Source organism: Mustela erminea, chromosome 19, assembly GCF_009829155.1.
Source record: "Mustela erminea isolate mMusErm1 chromosome 19, mMusErm1.Pri, whole genome shotgun sequence".
Taxonomy (NCBI): Eukaryota; Metazoa; Chordata; class Mammalia; order Carnivora; family Mustelidae; genus Mustela; species Mustela erminea.
Window position 1 is genome coordinate 2844266 of NC_045632.1, and position 25181 is coordinate 2869446.

Genomic DNA, 25181 nt, shown 5'->3' on the forward strand with positions numbered 1-25181 from the left:
TCATCCTCAAAGGGGTCCAAGCAGAGATGTTGCACAGGATATCTTTGACTGAGTGCTAGAGGAGGGGTGTTGTGGAGCATGGTTCGTGGTCCCACGGGACCCCTGAGCTGCTGTCAATGACATCTGGGCCAACTTGGTGCTGATTCCTGCGCTCTGACCTGAGACCTCTGGGTTCTGAGCTGTGATGTTCCTTCCAAGCTGGGATCTCTGGGGTCTTGGTTCAGGGTCGGGGCCTCTGGGTTCTGAGCACCAGCGAGGACAGAGTGCTGGGCCCCGGGGCGGGTGGGAATGGCTGGGGGTCTTGTGGGAGGTAGAGAGGGAGGGGAGACATGTGGTGGGACGCAGGAACGCAGTTTGAGCTACTCCTTTATTGGAGGGTCGGTGGTGGGGTTTCTGGGTGTGGAGGAGGTAGACAGGGTCTCACTCGTGGTAGTGTGGCCAAGTCTGGATGATCTCATAGAGTTGGTCACCTGGAGAGAGTGTCCGCTGCACATCCCGGTGTCCTTTGACCTCATATCTGGGACTCAGCTTTCCCTGAGCCACACCACAAGCCAGCAGACTCTGGGCCGCCCTGAGGGCCCGGGGTGGAGGTGACCGCTCTGGGGGAGACAGAAGCAGGAGTTAGGCTGGGGCTTCCTTGAGGGGCAGAGGTAGTGTGGGGCAGTGGTTCCAGTTGTTCACCCTGCCCCACCAGCACCCAGAACGGGGTCTGCCAGTCCTCTAGCAGGAACTTAATCCTGCCGTTCTCAGTTTCCTCATTGGCGAAAGGAGGGAATGATGGCATGTGCCCATGGGGCTGTGGGACAAGAAAATGAGTTTTTTTATGTAAAGCCCTCACAGAACAGTGCCTGGTACAGGTTAAACCCTCAGCAAGTATCAAGATGAGAGCTTATCCTCCCTCCTCTGCCCCCAGACCTCTGGGTCCTCCCCATGACGGTGGCTGTGTCTCAGGCTCATATTCTATGAGCCACAGACTGGCCAAAGAACTTTTATACAGATTAACTCGTCCTGGCCCAGACCATGCAGTTGCAAAGAAATGGTCATTCTCTGAAGGAATTGGTGAGGCTTGGAGAAGCTGACTCACTTCCCGAGGTCACAGAGCTTAGAGGTGGCAGAACTTCCCAAGGACCACAAAGCATGCGGCACCATCCCCCAGATCCCAGGCCGGCCCACCGTGCCAGCAGTTGGACACTCACCCATATAGTTACCCATGAAGGAGATGCCAATGGAGATAGGGTTCCAGATCTTGCCTGTGTGGTCACCCTTGGTGTCCCAGCCCCGGCCTTCATACACAAGCCCATCTTCTCCAATCAGGAAGCTGTGTGGGTGGGTGGGTGGGTGGACTTGATGAGTAAGGGAGGGCCTCCTCCCCCCTTCCTCCCCTGCCCCATGCTACTCACACATAATTCCCCTCAACACCTCCCTCTTCTCCTGAAATCCAATGCCTCTTGCCCCTGCCAGATCCTAGGCACGACACTACACGCTCACAGCCACCCGTGAGCCAGTACTGCCCCCATTCTGCAGGTGGAGAATCAGCGAGGTAGGGACATCTGCCTGCAATCACACAACCAGAGAGAGGAGTCTGGATTCTCATCCGGGTCCCTGAGACTCCCACCCAGGTGATTCCTTGCTTCCTCCAGCCCCCCAGGAGGATTTGTTGAACTCTTGATTTGCTGAGTCCTCTTATGCAGTCCTCTGAGGCAGGTACACTGTCAACCCCAAGGTCATTCCCCGTAGACCCCTCCCTCTCAGAACTCTCCTCCAAGAAGCTCTTCTCCCCTTGGCTCAGCCTGCTTCCTGCTCTCTGTTCCCTGCTGGGGTACACTGAGTGACAGGATCTGAGACTCAAGGATGGGCATCAAAACCAGATACAGACCCTGGAGTCCTGGCATCTGGCTCTTGGAAGTTTCCAGTCCTGGCATCAGATCCTCAAGACTCATCTGACACATCTTGATGGAGTGAGTCTGATTTTGGCACATTGGGATTAGCTAGAAGATCAGCATTTTGGAGTTGCGAGATCACTGCTTCCAACCTCTAGCTCTCACAGTCACCAATGATGGAAAGAACGTTGGACGTTCAGAATCTTTGGGTCCTGAGCCTCCCATGCAGGAAGCCAGGTGCAGAAGAATCTGGCTCCAGAGAGACTAGAAATTCCAGGGTGATGATGGCCCCCAGGACTGGGCTGCTTTTGGCCTTGCCACAGCCTCAGCACGTGGCATGGGCAATTGGGACTCCCTGTGTGTTTGTGAAATGGAAGCCTCTAGTTTAAGCCTCCAGCACCACCACCAGCTGGGTCGAGTGAGGAGCCCTTTTTCTCAGTAAAGGCACTGAGACCCAAAAAATGTAAAGTGACAAGAAGAGAGATCCAGAATGTTGGGATCAGACTCTAAATCCTAAAATCTGAGAAACAGACTTCGGTCTGCTTTTCTGTGAGGCGATTTAGGCCAGAGGCTGGGGAGTCAAGCTTTCAATACCTCATGGAAAATTAGGATCAGAGCCCCTGAGTCTTGGAGACAAATCCTGGAAGATGGAGCCTTGGGATTGTAAAAGCTTGAGCCAAGTTGCTGGGGATACCCTCATCGGCTAGAATTCCAGTGATGTCAGGTTTCCCCAGCCCTATTGGAAGCCAGGAACCTGGATTTCCAGTACCGTGACTGCTGCTTACCAAGGTCTGAGAACCTGTAGGGTTCAAAGTCATTCGCTGCAGTGTGGGCGGGGGAGGGGGGGGGGGCGGGAAGCGAGCATGGGCCCCAGACGGAGATCTTACCGTCTTGTTTCTGCAGTCACCCACCTGCAGTCTGTTCTCCCCACAGCCGCCAGAGGGGGCTCTTACACCCAGAGAGCTCACGCCCCTCCCATGGCTCCAGTCTTTCTTAGGGTGGTCCACAAGGCGCTGCCCACCTGGTCTTCCCTGTTCGTTTCATGTCATTCCTCCCAGCTCCTTCCAGCCACTCTGACCTCTGTCCTCCAGGCATGACCCTCTCACTTGTCCTCTTAGCCTTTACCCCTGCTGGACCTTGCAACTTACCACTCTTCCCGCCGCCCCCCATCCCAGAGCCACCTCAGTCTCCCCCACAACTCTCGTCCTGCCTTATTGCTTCCATCACCGGCTGAATTTATCTGGTTGCCTTTGCTTGTTTCCCACTTGTTCCTCCCTTTTGGTCTTTAAATCCCATTGGGCCAGATTCGCACTGGTCATGTGTCCCCTGTCCCAGCACCTGGGCAGGGCCTGGCACATAGTAAGTGCCTAAGGGCAAGAGCCCATGAACTTGGGGGTTCCTACTGCATGCCAGGTGGTGTCCTAAGGGCTTTGCACGTATGTATTGGCTGATTTAGTGACCCGGTGGGGGCCACAAGCTGACCAGAGGAGGGAGAGCAAATGAAAATGGGGAAAGCGTTGGTGACACCCCCACCCCTACCCCCCGTCCCCCTCGCTGTCCCCTGTCCTGTGGGCTGAACCAGCCTGCTTATCTGCCTCCCAGCAGAGGCGGCGGACTTTATGAAATGACTGCAGTGTAGAGGACAGTTTCTTTTGTGTTGGCAAAGGCTTTCCCTCCCACGGGGGCGAGCAGAGCATGGACTTCAGCCCTTTCCGCTCTTAGCACCTGTGTGCCGTGCGCACAGTCTTGTGTGCCCGCCCTGGGGAGAAAGCAAGCCCACCCGTCAGCCAGGGGGAGTCTAGAATGGCCGGCCAGGGCGGGTCCCTCGGGCCTGCACCCCTTTCCCTCCATCCGCCCTGGCTCCAGCCTTTGCCCCCGCTCCGCACTCACTTGTAGCCCACGTCACACCAGTTCAGCATCCCCGTGTGGTAGTTGTGCACGTTCTGGACCTGGTTCAGGCACAAGGCTGGGCTGTCACAGGGGCTGCCGGCCGTGTGCGACACCACCACGTAGCGTGCGGGCAGTTTCAACTTATCCACGCACTTGGATGCCGGGGCCTTCCACTCTCTCCGGGGCACTATGGGGCAGCAGGAGCAAGGGAGGTCTTCTCCAGGCACCCCGAGCCCGAGGCTGAAGAGAGCCAGGAGGGCCCAGGTGAGCAGCGCACAGGGGGCGGACATAGCAGGTGAGGCACGCAGGCACAGCTAGGAGCTCGAGGCTGGCCCGGGCCACCTTTATCTGCTGGGGCCCGGCAGCGGGGAGGGCCTTGCTTCACACCCAGGCAGAACAGGCGGGTCTCTCTACACCCCAGATTCTGCTACCTTCTCTGGCCACAACAGGATATTTTGTGGTGAGGTGGGGGAAGTGGGGAGCCTGTGGCAAAGCCAAGGGGCCTGTCTCCTGGCTGAGAGTCAGCGTGGGGAGGGGTGCACAGGCCTCTGGTCACCTCGCCCTGTGGTTTCTGGAAGAGCAAGGGCCTGGCACCCTGCCCAGCTTTGTTTCCCTTACCAGCGGGGCTTTGAATAACTCACCAGGAACGTTAACACAGGAGGTGGTGGCCTGTGTGCCTTTGTCTTCCTCCTGGAGGGTCCTGGGTAACAAAGGCTCCCTCCCCCCCTTTTTAAATTAAGGTGCAATTAACATACAAGTTTATTTTAGTTTCAGGTATACAACATAGTGATTGGACAGTTCTGTACTTTACTCAGTGCTCCCGGTGATAAGTGTGGCCCCTATCTATCCCCAAACTATGCAATGACAATCTTGTTGACCACATTCCCTAAGCTGTACTTTTCACCCCTGTGACTTATTTTATAACTAGAAGTTTATATCTCTTAATCCCTCTTGTCTGTTTCACCCACATCCCACCCCTCCCAACCTTCTCTTGCCCATTTAATCTCTGTATTTAAGAATCAAAAGCTCCCATTTTATTTTATTTTAATATTTTATTTATTTATTTAACAGAGATCACAAATAGGCAGAGAGGCAGGTGGGGCGAGAGGGGAGCAGGTGGGAAGCAGGCTCCCTGAGAGCCTGATGTGGGGCTTGATCCCAGGACCTTAAGATCATGACCCTAGCGAAGGCAGAGGCTTAACCCACTGAGCCACCCAGGTGCCCCCAAAGCTCCCATTTTAAAAAACACTTCTCCTAGGCCCAATCCCATGGTTATTTAACCCTTGCAATGAACTGAAGATGTTGAGTGTTGAGAAGCCCATTTTGCAGTTGAGTAAACTGAGGCTGGGAGAGGGGGACATAGGAGGACTTGGTGCTCCACAGGCTGGATTCAGAACCTGCATTTGAATTCTGGCCACATTTCAGTGTGTGAGCTCCTGCAAGTGAGCGTTCTGTGCCTCAGTTTCCCCCACCTACAAAATGGGGATACTGTGAAGTACCTTACTCAGAAGGTTGATGTGAACTAAGGAAGCAAGTGGGTGGATAAGAGTGGAGCCCTTACAACAGGTCCGGCTCCTAGTGTCACATAAGGGCCACTGGGACTCAAACTCAAACCTGTCCTTGGTAGTCAGCTGCATGTTTTGCATTGGGTGACGCTGGCAACTCCATTCTGCCCAGAAGGGACTCTTGAAGTCGAGAGAGGAACAGCCATTTGCCCAGGCCACTTGGTGGCTTAAGATCACCTGTTGGGGTGTAGTGGGGCCTCTGCCCTGCCCAAGCCCCCTTTCCCACCACTTCTCAGAGAGCTGGTAAATTCAGGGCCGACTCCCTCCTTTGCTCTTCCTCCTTTCCTTCCACTTTAGTGGATTAAAAAAAAAAAATTACACAAGTAACCCATGCTGGCTGTAACCAGTCAAACTGATACAAAATGTTAATCCCCTGTGTCCCATTCCCCTCCTGCTGTGTCCGCCAGAGCTCACTCACAGTGTGGTAGGATTTCCTCCATGGCGTTGTCGGTGGTTCGGAGAGCACGCTTACCTCTGTGATCCGGACTGGCCCACCAGGCGTCGCTAAGCATTTTTTGCCACTTCACTTTCTTCCAGTGGATCTGGGAGATAGATATTATAATTAGCCCCTTTTACAGTCAAGAAAACTGAGGCCCAGAGAGGTTATCACGTATGGGGAGAAGACAGGAATGCTGGGGTTTAGCCACAGGCTTCTAGAACCCCAGAGATGGAGTTTTAGACCACGGTCTGCTTCCTACAAACATATATGTAAGATCATATGTGTGTGTGTGTGTGTGTGTGTGTATTTCAGTTTTTAAGTATTTTATTACCTTTTTCAAAATTTTTTTATTTTTAAGGAATCCCTACACCCAACATGGGGCTCGAACTCACAACCCCAAGATCAAGAACCTCATGTCCTATCGACTGACCCAGCCAGGTGCCCCAACTGTATTTTTTTAAATAACAAAATCAAGGGGCGCCTGGGTGGCTCAGTGGGTTAAGCCTCTGCCTTCTGCTCAGGTCATGATCTCAGGGGCCTGGGATCAAGCCCCGCACTGGGCTCTCTGCTCAGCAGGGACCCTGCTTCCCCCTCTCTCCCTCTGCCTTCCTCTCTGCCTACTTGTGATCTCTGTCAAATAAATAAATAAAGCCTTAAAAAAAAAACACCAAAATCAAATCACGCACATCACTTTGCCTTTTGTGACCTCCTATCCCATGTCCCTCTCTCTAGTTGAACACAGCTAATTCTAATGGAATCTTTGTAATAGTCTCATAGTATTTCATGGTATAGGCTTGCCATTTGGAGAGGATCATTGCTTTTTTTTTAAAGCTTTGCTGTTCTTCATTCCACAACCTCCCCCATGCACAAAATATTATCAGACATACATACTGATAACTGATAAAATATAAGCTTTCTAGGTCAAAGACTCTACATATTTAATAGTTATTACCCAATGGTTTTCCCCCGGAGGCTGTTAACAATTCCTATTTCTACCAGTACCGTATTGGAACCCCCTTGTATCCCAGAGGTGGATGTTATCAATTATTAAATTTATGAGTGTAAAGCAATAGAGATCTCTTTTTAACTTGAAATGGCATTTTTATGACCACTCAGGACATTTTGTTCCCTGTGTTTTCTGCCTGCTGGGAATCATCTTCTGTCGATTGGCTGCCATGTCCGTTGTCCATTTTTGAAATACATTGGACTGGAGGCACCTGGTTGGCTCAGTCTGTAGAACACACACCTCTAGATCTCAGAGTTGTGAGTTCAAGCCCCACGTTGGGTACAGAGATGCCTAAAGGAAAAAAATCTTAAAAAAATAAAATAAATTGGGTTGTTCATCTTTTTGTTATCAATTTGCAAATTGAAGGAAAGAATCCCATAACTGGGACTGTTGAGTCATTGGGTGTGTACATTTTGTGTCTGTGGTCTTTTTGAAAGCATCAAGGAATAACATACATATAGAAAATTGTACTTTTTAAATAGGGTTGTTAGAATTAATAGAGTGAAGAACTATGTTAATTTCACGCCATGAATACACCATGTACCCAGCACCCACATCAGGAAATAGAGCTACATTAAAAATTTTTTCAAAGAATTTATTTATTTATTTGACAGACAGAGATCACAGGTAGGCAGAGAAGCAGGCAGAGAGAGGGGAAACAGGCTCCCTGCTGAGCAGAGAGCCTGATGTGGGGCTTGATCCCAGGACCCTGGGATCATGACCTGAGCCGAAGGCAGAGGCTTTAACCCACTGAGCCACCCAGGTGCCCCTACATTAAAATTTTTAATAAATATTGCCAAATATCATCCTAAAAAAGTTTTCGTATTTCTTTTCCCCAGTAATGGGATCAGCTTTAAAATGCTTTACCAATCCAAGGAATGGTGTCATTACTGTTTTATTTGCACTTCTTCAAGGATCAGAGAGGTGGTTATCTATGGCTATTTGCATCCATTTTCTGCGAACTGTCTGTTCATCTCTTTAAGTCTCTCAGTTTTGCTGTTGGGTCGTTGTATATGGAGAGTATTGACACTGCCAAATGTGCTGCAAACATTTTCCTCTAGTTTATTAAAAAGAAAAGTCTGTTTCTTTCTTTTATGGATGCTGTGTTTCCTGCCCTGCCTTAAGAATACCTTAACACACCAAGACTGTAAAACTTTTTCTGTTTAAAAAAATATTGTTATCTGTGTTTCTACTTTTAGACTTTTACCTTGGCAAGAATTTGCAATTGCATACAGTGTGAGGTAGGGGGTTAATTTTGTTTCCAAATGGCTAGCCATTTGGCCTGGCACTGTATTAAATAGTTAGACCTAATTTTAAATTTCAGTCCTGCCACACCTTAGCTGGATTGCCTTGGGCAATTAGATAGCATTTGACATAGTCGACCACAACCCTTTTGAAACATTCACTTTCCTCAGCCTCTGTGGCACAAGACTGTCTTGATTTTCCTTCTGCTTCTCTAGCTGGTCTTTTTCTCTCCCTTTTTGACTCCGTCTTCCTTCCTTGACCATCTTACTATACTTGTTCTACTGGAGGATTTTATCCATGCGATGACTTCAGCTGCCCCTGAAATGCAGCTGACTTCCAGACTTTATATGTCCAGCCTGGAGCTTTCAGATGACGTCTGCATCTGTATATCCACCTGCCTACTTGACATCACTAATTGGATGTCCCACGGGGAACTCAAATGCAAGGTTCCCAGAATGGTTTAGGATGTGCTCCTCCATAATCAGCCCTCTTCCAAGAGTCCCCATCTAAAGGAATGCTGTGATGGTCTTCCAGTCACAAAAGCCATGCATGAGCTTACCATCCTTGACCAACCTCTACTCTGTCTCCTCTTGTTTCCAGCACCCACCCCCCCCCCAGAACAACAGCCCGTACATAGCACGTGCTCAATAAATCCTGAATGACTGATAAATATCCAGTCACCCCCAAGTCATGTTGCTGTTATCTCCTAAATGTCCTATGAATTAGGCTGGCTACTGCCCCCTCCCCATCTTGGTCCAGTCACCATAGTCTTGCCCCTGGATTTTGCTCCCACCTCCTCGGTGACTTCCCAGCATGCACCTTGGCTCCCGTGAGACCACAGCTCAGATCTGATCAGGTCACTCTCAAAAGTGAATCGCAGTTTTCTGTGGCTTCTCATGACCCTTAGGGTGAGTCCCAAGCACCTCACCATGATCTGACATCAGCCTAACCTTGCTTGGCTCACTCCCGAGACATCAAGCTTCCCTGCCCTTCTTGCTGCCTTTAAGGATACTTTGATACCCTGTCCCCAGGGGACTTTCTTCACACTGTGTACAAGTTTTAAATAGAGGAACCTTAAAAAATTTGGGAACTTGTACCTTACCTTTAAGATGACAAAACATTCAGCTTGCCTTTTGTAACAAGACAGGGATATTTACACATCGGACTGCTTGCCGGTACTATGAACAGGTGGTGTGAAGTCTTCCCTTGTTAGAATTCTATTTATTCTGTCTCTTGTCAGCCTAAAATTGAGACATACCCTTGTGAGCATTTACAAGAGCTTCAGTGGGTAATTGTATTACCTTTAATCCTGACACTGTATTACTGATACATTTTTCTAAATAGGGAATTAGATCTACTCCCTGTATGTTTTAGGAAGTTGGATTTTTTCAATATTTAATTCATCAACTGCTTTTCTTTGATCTCGTTATAATTAAGTCAGCCATTATAAAAACTCCTCAGATTCTCTTGCAGTTAGCAAAAAACACTGGTTTTCTTTGTCATCTCAACAATGAGAGAAAGTCAAACTAAATGCCGATTGTAGCAAAAACAAAGTTAAAACACAATGCAGAATCTTCTTTTTTTTCCTTGACATTCCCAAGCCCCCCTCACTTGTCCCATCCTGTCACTCTTCTTTCTGTGTCACCTGAGGAGGTGACGAATTCCCCCAGTTGTTTTCCCCACATCATTTCCTTTCCTTCGTGTTTATCACAAGCATAGTTATTAACTTACCTGGGCAATTTTTTGATGAATTTCTGTCTCTCGTATACAGTGGGGTCTATAAGTAGCCTAGACCTACAGTAGTCCAGAGCTACTGATAGTTTTGCTGGGTCAGCAGGCAAACATGGACTGTCCCAGACAACTGAGGACATGTCATCACCCGACTTAAAGATAAGGAAGGGGCTATCATTTCCCCCGTTTTGCATACTATTATATCCCCAGTTCCTTGCATACAGCTGGTGGCAGATACATGGGAAGATCACATTCGAAGCTACCCTCCGTTTCTCCATCTGTGAATGTGTTTAAGGACAGTTCTGCCCTCAGAGAGCTGTCGTAAGCATCAGGACTGCCCCTCAGATGAATGTTCCTGGGCAAGAGTACAGATAGAGGCCCAGGGCGCCTGGGTGGCTCAGTGGGTTAAGCTCTGCCCTTGGCTCAGGTCATGGTCTCAGGGTCCTGGGTTCCGGGGTCCTGGGATCGAGCCCCGCCTTGGTTTCCATGCTCAGCAGAGTCTGCTCCTCCCTCTCTCTGCCCTTCCCCTGACTTGTATTCTTTTAAAAAAGTACAGATAGACGTCTACATACCCTATTGCTAAATATTGAAAAGTTATACATCAAGCAGACAGCTGCTAGGCAAAATACGGTCTTGCCTCTTTGCAAAAACACCTTCAGAAACACAACATAGAAAGCTGTGTGCAAAGCAACAGTCCACACCAAGCGTGACTGTGCACTTTCAAAATGGATTTTTTTTCTCCTGCCAGAGACCATGGTTCACTCGGGGCCATTGGAGGGAAGGAGGGGAGGAGGGGGAAGGGGACAGCTTCTTGCACATTTGTTGAATCTCTCAGTCAGTTGACTTTAAGTCATGCGATTAATACCTTTTTTTGTTGTTGTTCCTCTTTTTTTAAAAAGATTTATTTATTTTTATTTAAAAATGTTTTATTTGGGGCACCTGGGTGGCTCAGTGGGTTAAGACTCTGCCTTCGGCTCAGGTCATGGTCTCAGGGTCCTGGGATTGAGCCCCACATTGGGCTCTCTGCTCAGCAGGGAGCCTGCCCGCCACCCCCCCCCCACCTCTCTGCCTAGTTGTGATCTCTGTCGAGTAAATAAAAATTTTTTATTTATTTACTTATTTGCCAGAGAGAGAGGGAGAGAGAAAGCAAGCATAGGAGAGAGAGCAAGAGAGCACGAGAGTACAAGCAGGGGGAACGGCAGGTGGAGGAAGCAGGCTCCCTGCTCTACCTATTGCAGGTCCTGGGGACTCAATGGTAAATAAAACAGGAGTCCCAGGGTGCCTGGGTGGCTCAGTTGGTTGAGTGTCTGTCTTTTGCTGGGGTCGTGATCCCATGGTCCTGGGATCAAGCCCTGCGTCAGCTTCCCCGCTGGGCAGGAAGCCTGCTTCTCCCTCTGCCTCTGCCTGCCGCTCCCCCACTCCCCCTCTCTCTGTCAAATGAATAAATAAAATCTTAAAAACAAAACAAAAAACAAAACAAAACCAAAACAACAACAAAATCAGGCGTCCCATGGGGCGCCTGGCTCAGTGGGTTAAAGCCTCTGCCCTCAGCTTGGTCATGACCCAAGGTCCTAGGATCGAGCCCCACATCTGGCTCTCTGCTCAGCGGGGAGCCTGCTTCCTCCCTTTCTCTCTGCCTGCCTCTCTGCCTACTTGTGATCTCTGTCTGTCAAATAAATAAATAAAATCTTTTAAAAAAACACAAAAACAAGGCGTCCCTTTACTCACTTTCTAGTAGGGAAGACACACAGAAACAAAGAAACTCCTAACTATTTAAAATAACTCCAGATATACTATATTTCACATGGGTGGCGCGGCTAGCATTAGGCCTGGCAGGTAGCAGGCCCCCAAAGAACATCATCATCAACTCTGACCTTGAGCTTGGTTTCGGCGAGGGGGAAAAGCATCCTTCTCCTCTGTTCCCTTCTTCCACCGCCAGAGGGCGCGCCGTCCTCAGCTGTCCCTGCCCTCCCTGGCGCGCTTTTCCCCAATCTCAATAGTAAGGAGACAGCCTCAGCCTCTCAAGGGTCCTGTTCTGTGATTTTCTTGGGGGTCTGTGTGTCCCTGAGAGTGGTTTGCTCCTAATAAGAGCTATGGCAACCATGCCATGAAGAACTAGAGCCCAGAGTTACTGAGTTTCGTGTTGATCACACAGCACCTATAGGCACAATCAGCCAGGGTCCAGAGAGAGAGCTGTTGTGTCAGAGGGACCAGCTGGAGTAGAGGTGTGGAGAAGAGAAACTGCAGGGCAATGTTCTGGAGCTATAAGAAGGTTGCTGTTGCTGGACTGGAAAGGACCAGAGTGTGTGGGGAGCCAGCTCAGTAGAACCAGATTCTCCTGGGGCTTGTCTGGCTTGGTAAGGGCCTGGATTTGTGCTGTGAGCACTGGAAAGCCACAGAAAAGCATGTAAGGAGTGATGCTAACCCACTTTGCATTTTTATTTCATTTTTTATTATTTTTTAAAGATTGTATTTATTTATTTGACACAGAGAGAGAGATCACAAGTAGGCAGAGAGGTGGGGGAAGCAGGCTCCCCACTGAGCAGAGAGCCCGATGTGGGGCTCGATCCCAGGACCCTGAGATCATGACCCGAGTCGAAGGCAGTGGCCTAACCCACTGAGCCACCCAGGTGCCACTGCATTTTTATTTCTAATTAAAAAATTTTTTTTAAAATTTTTAAATAATCTCCACACCCACCGTGGGGCTAGACCTCACAACCCTAAGATCAAGAGTTTCAACCTCTGCTCCAGCAACTGAGCCAGCTGGGCACTGCCCACCACTTTGCATTTTTAAGAGGTCATTTTGAGGAGCAGAGAGGGAGAGGGAGTGAAAGATAGCAGACCCTCTTGGAGGTCTATAACTACACCCACGGAAACTTCTGGAAACCTGATTTCAACCATGAGGGAAGCCACAATTAGTGTGGTCACCTATTCGGAAGGCAGAGAAGATACAGAGAATCTGTATCTGTGATAATATTGCTGAGCCTCACCTAAGATCAGGCCTCTTACCAAATTCTTCTGCCCTTTGATGCTCCATAAATTAGAGAGATTTTTACTAATTCCTTGTTTCAACCTCTCGATTAGGGCAATTGTGTTCACTGTGTCTTTGAAAGGTTGTGTAATATAATGGCTGTGGTAGGCTGAAAAGTGGTCCTCCTCAAAGATACCCATATCCTAATGCTGGAAACTGTGAGTGTTACTTTCCTTGGCAAAAAGACCCTCTCCCCCCAAATCTTTGCAGGTGTGATTATACTCAGGGAGGGTCTTGAGATGGGGAGATTATCTGGGATTACCCAGGTAGGCTCTAAATACAATCACACTTAGAAGGGGGAAAGAGAGGGGTGTTTGACTAGAGACAGAAGGGAAAGCCCTGCAGAGACAGAGGCAGAGATTGGAACAATGCCGGCACAGCCAAAGTTACCAGCTTCCACCAGAAGCTGAAAGAACGAATAGAACACATGGAAAGAATTCTCCCTTTGAGCCCCCAGAGAGAGGCAATCCACAGAAGGAACTGAGCATCCCTGAACATTCTTGTTGAGCGAGAAAGGAATCCAAGCTCAGATGGCTGTTTATGTATTTCTTAAGATCGTGGTTACAGCTGGCAGCCCGGAAGGCTTTATCTCCCAGATAAAGAGGAGACTGACTTACTGCTCAGATTCCTGAAGCTCTGTGTTGCGATACAACCGCAGGCAAGCCGGCCAGGCTCTGACTCCCCCTGCCTGCCCCATGGTACTTGTGGGGGTGGTGGTGGTGGGGGGGGATGCATCAATATGGACACGCTAATCCTCTTCCTTTTGATACGCTCTGAATACCAAAGTCCTCTGTCTCTGACCCAGGTGTTTTGAGATTTCTGCCAACTTTTATGCAACAATTACGGAATAATTTGTTGACCTGTAACGGAGAGTGAAATCCCAGACCCTGACAGTTCTATTGGTGGATTCAAACATTCAAGGAATAAAGGACAGTTTCGTACAAACTCTTTCTGAAAATCGAGGTAAGAAGTACTCCCTAACTCGTTTATGACATCAGCGTAATCCTGATATCAAAGCCAGAAAGAAAGATATTCCCGAAAAAGAAAAATCACAGACCAATATCCCTCATGAAAATGGAGGCAATGAATTTGTGACCATGTGGATGGAACTAGAGCGTATCATGCTTAGCGAAATAAGTCAATCGGAGAAAGACAACCATCATATGATCTCCCTGATATGAGGTAGTGGAGATACAATGTGGAGGGGTTGGGGGGCAGGAAAAGAAAACATGAAAGAAGATGGGATCGGGAGGGAGACAAACCATAAAAGACTCAATCTCAAAAAACAGACTGAGGGTTGCTGGGGGTAGGGGAGTCAGGAGAGGGTGGTGGGGTTATGGACATTGGGGAGGGTATGTGCTATGGTGAGTGCTGTGAAATGTGTAAACCTGGCGATTCACAGACCTGTACCCCTGGGGATAAAAATACATTATATGTTTATTAAAAAAAATTTTTTTTTTTTAATGGAGGCAATGGGACGCCTGGTGGGGGCTCAGTGGGTTAAGCGACTGTCTTCGGCTCAGGTCATGATCCCAGGGTCCTGGGTTAGGGTTCCACTCAGAGGGGAGCCTGCTTCTCCCTCTACCTCCTGCTCCCCCTTGCTCTCTCTGTCTGACAGATAAAGAAAATCATGGATACAAAAACGCTTTAATAAAGTACAAGCAGACAGAATCCAACAAATATGTAACGAGAGCAAATGAGGTTTAACCCAGCAGCTCTGCGTGTGCTTAACGTTCAAAACCCAGTCGGTGAAGCACGAGCCTTCATATCCTGTGTCCGGGGCAGCCCACAGCAGAGTGGAGGGGGAGGGCAAGTTGTGATTTTCCCCACTGGCCATCAGGAAGTTGGTGACTTAAAGCTTAAAGCTGCTTCGAGGCAGGATTCTTGTTCCTAAGGAGATCGAGGTTGCAGATCTGGCAGAGGACAGAAGTCACCTGGCCATCAGATAATTTTGCAACCAGAGCCGATAGTTCATCAGTTCCTAAGTAGATGCATGACGAAGAGTGGGCTGCTTGAGAGGGAGAGCCACCCACACGGGTAGAGACCCAGGGCGAGGTGGGAATGTGGCCACAGTACAAAACATTTTGAAACAACTGGGATCCAGCTGTTTTAAGGACGAGACAGCAACTGTAAGGAAAGTTCAGGAAACTATTATTAAGAAAAGTGTGTCATGGAGCGCCTGGCTGGCTCAGTCAGCAGAACACGTGACTCTCGATCTCAGGGTTGTGAGTTTGAACCCCCATGTTGGGTGTAGAGAGAACTTTTTTAAAAAAAAGAGGGGGGGGAGGAGGGAGAGAAGGAGGAGGAGGAGGGAGAAAGGGGAGGAGAAGAAGGAGGAGAAGAAGGAGGAGAAGGAGGAGGCTGGAGGAGGGAGAGGAGGAGAGAGAGGGAGGAGGAGGGAGATGGTGGGTGGGGAGCAGGAGCAGGAGGAGGAGAGGCAGCCGGTGGAGGAGGAAGAGGAGGAGGAGGAGGAGGAGGAGGGGAATGGGCCGTTAGGTTTTGGCCTTCCAGATGGTTTCTGGGGTTGATTGGCATCTCTGCAAATTTGGCTTTTTCCCGTCAGTTTCCTGAATTAGGTGACAGAGACACGTAGCAAGAAAAGTACCAGGGCATGGCAAGAGGATGCGAGCTGGCCTAGCCGGCAGATGTTCTGAGGCAGCAGAAAATAGCAAAGGGAGAAAAGAGAGCAAGAGAACAACAAAGAACGTGGAAAAGGAAGCCCAGCCGCTCAGGGAGAAGGAACAAACCAGAATTAACGTGCAACTTCTAACACACACGTTTCCTCAGATGTCAAAGTTCCAGTGAGAGAGATCTGAGCTCCATGTCCATACACATTCCACCATGTCCGTGGTGTGCGTATGTATTTAAGAGTATTTTCAAAGGACAAAACTTGATTTAAAAAATAAATATTTTAAAGTAATCTCTACAACCAATGTGGGGCTCAAACTTAGAACGCCAAGATCGAGCCTCACAGTTCACTGGCGGAGCCAAGGGCTCAAATTTGATTTTTGATGCATTCAGCACGCCATCCAACCCATCAGGGTCTCCCAAAGTACCCGGGAGTCTTAGTGGTTCAGACTCAAAAGAAAAGAAAAGACTTACAAGATGACATTTTTTTCAACATACTGCAAATATGAGATAATTGTTCATGGGAGAAAAATTATTATAACTGGAATGTGCCAGGACCTCTTCAAGTTAGTGCTTCCAGAAATAAAGGGGAAGACGTGATCTTGTGATACAAGAGAACACCGCTGTCTTTCCTGCCCTCCTTCAATGTGCAGAATGATAAAATATACTCTGGAATTTTTCCATGATTTCCTGACCTCAAGTAGCCAAACTTCGGGACTTGAACCTTCCTTAGTTTTATTGTCAGAAGCTGGTATTGGCATGTATTTCCTCTAATTTGAACTGATATTGTTGGTGTTTGATACAACACTAAGGAATATGATGATTTGGTTTCTAAGACAATAGCGTTAAGTGCAATGACTTTATTTATCATTAAAAAAAAATCTGTATAGTTTGCCATGGCGTCAGAGTAAGGAAGAACCTGTATGGTCATTTCAATAGACACAGAAAGGTACTTCACAAAGTTCAATATATATTAAGAAAAAAATCATCAGAGGGACGCCTGGGTGGCTCAGCTGGTTGAGCAGCTGCCTTCGGCTCGGGTCCTTTGGCTCGGGTCGTGATCCCGGCGTCATGGGATGGAGTCCCACATCTGGCTCCTTGCCCCGCGGGGAGCCTGCTTCTCCCTCTAACTCTGCCTGCCACTCTGTCTGCCTGTGCTCGCTCTTGCTTGCTCTCTCTCTGACAAATAAATAAATAAAATCTTTTAAAAAAATTAAAAAAAAAAGAAAAAAATCATCAGAAAACAAAGGAAAATTCCTCAAGTGGTGAGTGACCAAGGGGTCCACCATGCTTGTGGTTAGGGTACCAGGAATTATGGAACACGGACCCTTCCTCCCCTACCAAAAAAGCCCAAAAGACAAAACCCAAGGAAAATTATATTCAAATGATCCTATCCAAACTTCTGCCTTCATAAAATGTTTAATAATTCTTTTTTTTTTTTTCTTTCTTTAAAGGTAGGCTCCACGCCCAGCATGGAGCCTAGTGTGGGGCTTGAACTTACAACCCTAAGATTAAGAGCTGGACGCTTTAGCAACTGAGCCATCCAGGCACCCCTCCAGGAAGGTAATTTTATTATTTTTAAAGATTTTATTTATTTATTTGGCAGAGGGAGAGATCACAAGTAGGCAGAGAGGCAGGCAGAGAGAGAGGAGGAAGCAGGCTCCCCACTGAGCAGAAAGCCCGATGCTGGGCTCGATCCCGGGATCCTGAGATCATGACCTGAGCCGAAGGCCAAGGCTTAACCCACTGAGCCACCCAGACGCCCCAGGAAGGTAATTTTAAAAAAGTCATTTTTCCTTATAGTTGAAGATACAATGAAACACAAAACGTTTGAGTTATATACAAATTATGAAGCCCCGTTTGGTTTCTTAGACAACTTCACAAGTTATAAGAAATGTCAAATGAGACAGCAAAATACCCTTGGATATATTTGCATTTAAATAAATCCACGCTACACAGGACCGATTTGTAAAGTTAAATATTTTTAGAGAACTTGTCTTGAGAGAATCATCAGCTCCAGAACTACTGAAATTTACATTCAGAATGGACTTACCCGAAATTTACAATGATGTCAGGGTCTGCAAAATCGTAGCAATAGTCTCATACAGTTGGAACAGCAGGAAGCTAATTCTAAAAATTAAATATTTTTTAAAGATTTTATTTATTTATTTGACAAAGAGAGAGAGAGAGAGATCACAAGCAGGCAGAGAGGCAGGCAGAGAGAGAGAGGAAGCAGGCTCCTTGCAGAGCAGAGAGCCCGATGTGGGGCTTGATCGCAGGACCCTGAGATTATGACCTGAGCCAAAGGCAGAGACTTAACCCACTGAGCCACCCAGGTGCCCCTAAAAATTAAATATTATCACAACAGTGTGTGACCCTGCATTTTTATATAAATCAAAAATGAAGCTGCTCAAATCAAATAAAAGATTCCATTTTGTAAGGGCCTATTCAGCCAGAGCAGCCCCACCCCGGTTGAACTGCCATTTTGTTGTAAAACTTAAATTGACCTTGCCCCTCCCCCCCCAGGGGAAGTTATTTAAAAGCAAGTCATGGAAACCAGTTGCAGGTAACAAAGTCCAAGTACAAGGGTGGGTCCGGCCAGGTGGAGGTATTCAATCAGTGGGGGCGCACACTGTCTCCAAGCTACCGAGGAGTATGGGCCCCGCCCTTTGGGAGACTTTTGGTGCCAATCTTAACCAAGGTGTGATAGGCTGGTTCAAATGTCTACTAGGGTAAATTGTAATTCAGTTGGTCGCCTAGCATCACTGTGGAGTTTCCTGTGTGTGTTACAATCTCATTGGCCACCTGTGTGTGGCCGGGCCCAACCGCATGGCCTTTGCTCTATAAAAGTTAGTCTGGAAAGCAGGGAGGGGTCGTCCTCTCTGGAGGGGCGGGCCCCGGTCGGTGTGTTTGATGGTCGTTATGATTCCTGATGCTTGGCGCGAAATAAAGCTTTGCTTGACCTTCGCTTTTTATCAGTCTCGCTCCTTTGATTACAGACCCTAACACCCACCTCCAACCACGGTACCACCTCCTCCCTCCACACTCCACCTGCTCTCACCTGTGATTCCTTCCGAGCCTGAGCTCACGGAGTTTAGAATGGGAGGCAGCAGCCGCAGCGGCAGCGGAGGGACATGAGAATGATGGAGAGAGTATAAGCATCCGGTCAGTGGTCAGCACCGGGGTACAGCAGATGACGTCACTGAGCTGCATTCAGCGTGGGCCACAGCTCAGAGTGGATGTTGACACAGACTCAGGGTGGCAGGAAGGGCTCCAGGAAAGGTCGGGTCTAATAGTTGCCGGTCAGGGGGAGACTGAGCTGCAGCCAGAGCTGGCCTGGGGGTGATGACCAAGCAGGAAGCCAAGAATCGAGCAGGCGAGAGAGCATTACGTTTGAGGTTCATGGGTCCATTTGGGATGCGACAAGACAGAAGCTTGGGGGGAGTGCCCCGTGGATCCTTACCAAAGATCCTGGGCACCACGGTTCTCGAATCTCGACTCCAGAGCAGTTGTGGGCAGAGCAGCCACAGAGCTGGGGCTGGGACTTGATCCTGGGACTCTGGTAGACACACTTGCCAAACCTCAGGGTCCGTATGACCACGGATACTTTCAAAGTGGTGACTCTGGCAAGTGCCGTTCTCTGAAGGCCTCCAGGGAAAGCCCACCTGGAAATGATCGCTTATCAAGTCACCGGCCAGAGGCCCACTTTTTTCTAGACTTTCCGTGTTCCCCTGCCCTGGAGGCTTCAAGGGGTCCCCGTTCTCCCCTCCCCTGCAAGGCACCTCCAGACCCACCCTGTGCGTCTTCTTCAGACTCATTTGTGGGAAATGATGGAGCTTCAGAATGATCTAGAAGAAGAGTGGGGCTGCAGAAACTCCACCAGAGTGAACCAGAAAGGAATAGGCAACCACAGGATAGGCCTCCAGAGTTCATAAAACACTGCAAGGCAGCAGACTACAGGAGTGCCTTGTCTGAAGGAACATTCCATCCATGCTCCTTCCTAGGATTCTACTGTCACCATGAACGTTAATTGTGTGAAGAGATAAGTACGTGGGATATTACTAGTTGTGCCCCTCTGTCTCCTGATGGCTTCCTTCTCATGGCACAAGAAAAAGATGGGAAAGGCTGGACAAAGAGAAAGCAGAGTATTCCCATCCTTGTAAAAGTGCATTGTTGCGGCCGATGGGACTCCTCCCTCTCCTCTGTAAGTGCCTGAGTAATTTTGAATAGGAGTGGTCTTGTTCCTAAAACCCAAGTTCAGCAGCCTTTCCCTGGAAAGGTCGGTACTCAAGAGATGAGTTTTGATTGGGGAGAGGAGCTTTACTCAGGAGGCTGGCCACCTGGGGAGAGGGTGGGCTTTTGTCCAAAGGCCAACTCCAAAGTTTCTGCCCAGCCTGGAGATTTTTCAAAGGGGTTGAATCCGTTAAGGAAGTGCTGGGATCAGTGACCTTTCTGGCTGGTGCCAGCTCCTGAGTTACCTCTGTGCTGGGAGATTGATTGTACCAGAAATTCCAGTTCCTTGGTGCCCTGGGTTTGGGTGGGGTGCACAAGAAGGTCTGATATTTTCATACCCTGTTGTTGTGCAAGAGTATTCTGTTCTTTCTGCCAAGGAGGACAAGTTTTACAGATGTGCAAAGTGGGGTTGGTAATGTGGTGCATGACCTTAGACTCATTTGCTAAAAGAGTTTTGAGAGAGTCAGAAAGCCCAGGGGACTTCAAGTGGACCTGCCTGCCTCTGTGGCCTGCGGAAGTTCTGATCCCTTATTGCCCAAGGCCAGTTGTCTGTAAATTTCAAAGTAGCCAAGTTAATTCTGTTAGAGACCAAAGGCATTAAGTCAGCAAACAATGCGTGTGTAACTTGAAGCAAGTTACGACAGCCTGGAGGGCTGTTAGAGTCTGAGGATACTCGCATATAAATGAGCCCTCCTCCCCTAATTTGGCAGAAGTCTGTGTGGGTTGGTGTATATTTCTGCTTTTGTTTGTTTATTTTAAAAGGGAGCGCTTTGCAGATTTGCGTGTCCTCCTTGTACAGGTGCCGTGCTAATTTCTGTATCCTTCCAGTTTTACTGTATGTGCTGTCTCAGCAGGCACTGCGTAGGTTGGTATTGGCATAGCAGATTTCCACACTGTCTCCTCATGCCCAAGGCATCCCAACAGGAGACCCAACCTTGGAGACACACCCACCCCTCTGCTGATGGGATCACAGACGTGAAAAACTGCGTTCCTGTCTTCTAAATTAATTAGCTTATGAATGAATTAATAATTCAGTCATAATTCTGAACCTACAACGGAGGAATTCCTGGCCTCAGGGAGGAGAATGCTGTAGATAAACAGTATAACCAACTATAAAGCCAAATCATAAATTACTAGTAGAAGAATTAATTTCCGTGTAATTAAGTTATCTTCATAGAAACCTCATGAAACCTCTTGTCAAGCAAGAAGCAAGGCTGGTAGATTCAGCCCCCAAAAGCTGGAGCGCCCAACTGGTTCAGTCCGGGCAGCATGCAAGTCTTGATCTTGTAAGGTTGTAAGTTCAAGTCCCACGTTTTGAGCCCAATGCGAGGCTTGAACACAGGACTCTGAGATCAAGACCTGAGCTGAGGTCAAGAGTCGGACGTTCCACTGACTCAGCCACCGAGCCAGCTCCTAACCACCCACACACACACAAAAAAATCTTAAAAAAAATAGAGTCCAAATTCTTATGTCCTGAAACATGTCTATCCAAAATGTTTCCAGAAATGGACTCAATTTGGATCATAAGGAGTATGCTGGAGTCTCCAGTGTCCGTGATAATTACAACGGCATTTGCTTTATATCGTACCTAAGTACCAACCAGGGGCAAGTGTGGTTATTTCATTGTATGTGAAGAGCACACCGAAGGTCCGAGACACTAAGTCACTGGACAAAAAAATCCCACTGCTTGGAAATGGTAGAGTCGGGTCCTTAAAATCATGAAAGAGAATCGAAAGCACATTATTTAAAGCCACGAACGGGCTAATGCCAGAAACTGGTAAAAGCGTGGGACTCAGGAGTGCTGATGGGGAGGAAGGTCAAAGGAAGGGAGAGCGATTTTAATTTTTAATTTCTAAAAAAGCATGAGCTGGAAGTTTTACCCTATCTATGCATGCCTTTGAAAATTTAAAAGGAGCCTAGGTTGGCTCCACATGGCCCATGAACCAATGATAGTGTTAAGCATGAGCGCTATGGGGGACAGATAGAATGGTTTTTTTGTTTGTTTGTTTGTTTGTTTGTTTTTAAGAGAGAGAGAGAGAGAAAGTGCCTGCCCAGTGCGCAGGAACTGGAATGGGAAGGTGAGAAGGGCGGGGCCAGAGGGAGAGGCAGAGAAAGAATCTTAAGCAGATTCCATACCCAGCATGGAGCCCCAGATAGAGGCTCCATCTCCTGAGATCCTGAGCTGAACTTAAGTCAAGAGTTGGTTGCTTAACCCACTGAGCCACCATACACCTTATTCATTATCAGTGGGAGGAATTGGCAGTGCTGGGAGGGTGGGGAGGAGGGGCGGCCTCAGCCAAGCCCTGCGAGAAGATTGAATGACTCCTGTGAAGGCCAGGAGGATAATACCCAGAGACCCGCAGGTGAGCCAGGAACCTGTTTGGGGAACCACGGGGAGAGAGTGTTGGGGTGCATGGCGGAGGCCAGCAGTGCTGGAGGAGAAGGTGCTGTAGAACAAGCAGGGCAGATCAGGAAGGACCTTGCTGGACGTGCTGGGCAGACTGGGTTGGGTTTCATCCTGGAGACAGTGGGAGTCGCTCCCTGATTTTGAGCAACCTTGAAGATGGAAACCAGGTCACGGTTCTGTGATCCTAGTGTCTTCCCTCCTGCTCAGGACTGTCACAACCATCTTAGCAAAGACAACAACTTCCCAGACCACAAGCCTGCTCTCTATTCTTAACTCGTTTATTTACAGCAGTCCCTGCTTTACCTGCCATGGGGGGGAGGCAGATAACCCTAATTCTGAAGGACTATCTCCAGGTCGATAGTAGCCTAATGCTGTGTCCTAATGCCTGTCACTCCACTCACTCCATCTCATCACGTCTCCCGGGTCATCTCGGGAAGGATGAGTGCGCTACACTACACCAAGATATTTTGAGAGAGAGAGTCCACACTCATATAGCTTTTAGTACAGCGTATTATTATAATTCTCTTTTTATTATTAGTTATTGCTGTTAATCCATTACTGTGCCTGATTTATAAATTACACTTTATCATAGGTATTTGTGGACACCTATGGTATCCTATAGGAAAAAACATAGTATTTATGGGATCGGATACTATCCATGGTTTCAGGCATCCACTGGGGATTTTGGAAATATCCCACCATGGATAAGGGAAGGGGGGGGGACTACTGTAGGTGTTTCTTTGTTTTAATATTGTTTGTTGGTGTTGGTGACCATTCTCCGTGTGTCTCTTGTGTTTTTGCCTGTCTTGCCAGGAGGTATTGACTGCTCTTTCTTCCAAGTTCCTTTCAAGTAGTGTGAAAACATCTTAAAAAAAAAAAAAAAAAAGAGGGGCGCCTGGGTGACGCAGTGGGTTAGTGAGTGGTTAGTGAGTTAGTGGGTGACTCAGACTGCCTTTGGCTCAGGTCATGATCTCAGGGTCCTGGGATCGAGCCCCGCATCAGGCTCTCTGCTCAGTGGGGAGCCTGCTTCCCCCTCTCTCTCTGCCTGCCTCTCTACCTACTTGTGATCTCTCTCTGTCCAATAAATAAATAAAATCTAAAAAAAAAAAAAAAAAGAATATTTGTAGTGTGAAGAGCCTTGAAAGATAAGAGGGAGTATCTCCCTCCAGGGGGAGGACGGATTTGTTCAGTGTCCTGTATAATAGTGGTAAGATCTTCCAGGACAAAAGCCAGGCAGGCTTACCACCCATTATAAAAAATTTGGGTTTTCTTACTTAAGATACAAGTACATCTCCTGTAATGCAACCCTCTGTGTGCGCTGCCGTCCCCCGGACCTCCTTCCTTGCCCTGTAGGTGCTGTGGCTCAGGGGACAGGTGCAAATGCTGGCACCTGGTTATTCTCTACTGCTGGGAGCAAATCTGTCCTTTGTCTCTGACCCAGAAGTCTTGTGTCTTCTGAGAGGAACCGTAGGATGTGGCAGGATGCAGTAAGGTTAACATCTCCGTCCCTTCCCAGTTTCTGACAAGTGGTTTTTTCATGTTTGTCTTTATTTTCACCTCGCCATTTCTGAAGAGCCTTATATGTACTGTGCTGCTGTTGGCCATAATGGGGAAAGATAGATAGACTCAGGGCTCCTGGGTGGCTCAGACTGTTGAGCGTCTGCCTTGGGCTCAGGTCATGACCTCAGGGCCCTGGGATGGAGCCCCCTGTCAAGCTCCCTGCTCAGCGGGGCATCTGCTTCTCCCTCTGCCCCTCCCCGATACTTGTGTGCACTCTCTCTCTATCTCAAAGAAATAAATAAAATAAAATCTTTAAAAACAAAAAAGAAAGACACTCTACATAAGTGATTTTGTCTTTTGCACAGAATTTATCCTACTTTGGAACAACTTTATTGGGATCTAGTTTACACGTCATGAAGTTTACCAGTTGCAAGTGTACATGATTTGGTGACGTTTTTGCAGACTTCATTTTGAGATTTTCCATTTTGTGTCTAAGGGCACAGTCAGAGACTTTCCAGGAACATGTTCTGGGAGAAGACAATTCCCACCAGGCAGTGGCAAGCCGCCCAGGCAACCCAACCACAGTGGGTTACATTGTGGGAGAAAACCCACAAGAGTTAGGAAATTGGAATCTTTCTTCATTTTGCTGGTTTTATACACTTCATCACTGAGAGGCTCTTTAAATTCTCCTCTCAAAGCATTTTGTTCAGCACCGTCCAACAGAACTTTCTGCCATGGCGAACACATTCTCCATTGTACTGGAAATCAAGGAAATAAACCCAACATTTTATTTAATTTTAATTGATTAAAAAAGCTGCTGTGACCAGTGGCTCCCATATTGGAGATCATAGTTCTTGAAAAAAAAAAAATGTCAACACTGTGACTTGGGAGGGACTCTCAAGATCTGTGACCAGGCTCCAATGTTCTCAGGATTTCCTCACCTGGAAGACATCTGAGATATGACCTGACGTCAGCAGGTCCTGGGAGAGCTCTGGGTTCTAGCAGTTCACCCCGGGCTGCCATCTCTCTGGCTACATGAAGGCTGCAGCTGACCCTGTTTCTGGTGGGTGAGCAGAGCACTCTGGGGCCAGAAAACACAGTGTTTCTCATGGCGGGGGGCGGTAGCAACTGCACTGAGACCCCCGTTTCAGGCACATACATTGGGGAGCAGTCATTCCTGGTTTTTGATCCATAGCTTGTTTTTTTTATTTTTAAGATTTTTATTTATTTATTTGAAAGACAGAGATCACAAATAGGCACAGAAGCAGGCAGAGAAAGAGGAGGAAGCAGGCTCCCCGCTGAGCAGAGAGCTGGACAGGGGGCTCAATCCCAGGACCCTGAGATCATGACCGGAGCCGAAGGCAGAGGTTTAACCCACTGAGCCACCCAGGCGCCCCCATAGCTTGGTTTTGAAAAGAGCTAGGACAGCTAGGCTCTGTGCCCATTTTTCCAGCCTCCCAGTTGATTCTTGGGGCTCCCTTGTACCCTTCCGATAAATTCCTTTTCTAAATGAATTACTCCAAGTGTGTTTATCTTGACTGAAATCTGGACTCCTCACTGATGTAGAGGATATATAAAGTTATTGCCCTGAGAAGATTGTTTTCCAATGTTTTGCAAACATTTGGA

The 25181-nt window shown here is 48.1% G+C and overlaps 1 protein-coding gene and 1 non-coding gene across 2 annotated transcripts; both read right to left on the reverse strand.

Moving 5' to 3' along the window:
* Window positions 1–348: 348 nt before the first annotated feature.
* PGLYRP1 (peptidoglycan recognition protein 1) lies at window positions 349–4144 on the reverse strand. The gene is made up of 3 exons (XM_032324894.1): window positions 3771–4144; window positions 1197–1318; window positions 349–599 (listed from the first exon to the last, which is right to left on the reverse strand). Exons 1-3 carry the CDS (start codon window positions 4058–4060, stop codon window positions 421–423), a joined length of 591 nt encoding a protein of 196 aa, XP_032180785.1. The 5' UTR covers window positions 4061–4144; the 3' UTR covers window positions 349–420.
* Window positions 4145–20402: 16258 nt separating this feature from the next.
* LOC116580356 lies at window positions 20403–20506 on the reverse strand. The gene has a single exon (XR_004281613.1). It is a non-coding gene; the product is annotated as a U6 spliceosomal RNA (small nuclear RNA).
* Window positions 20507–25181: the final 4675 nt, after the last annotated feature.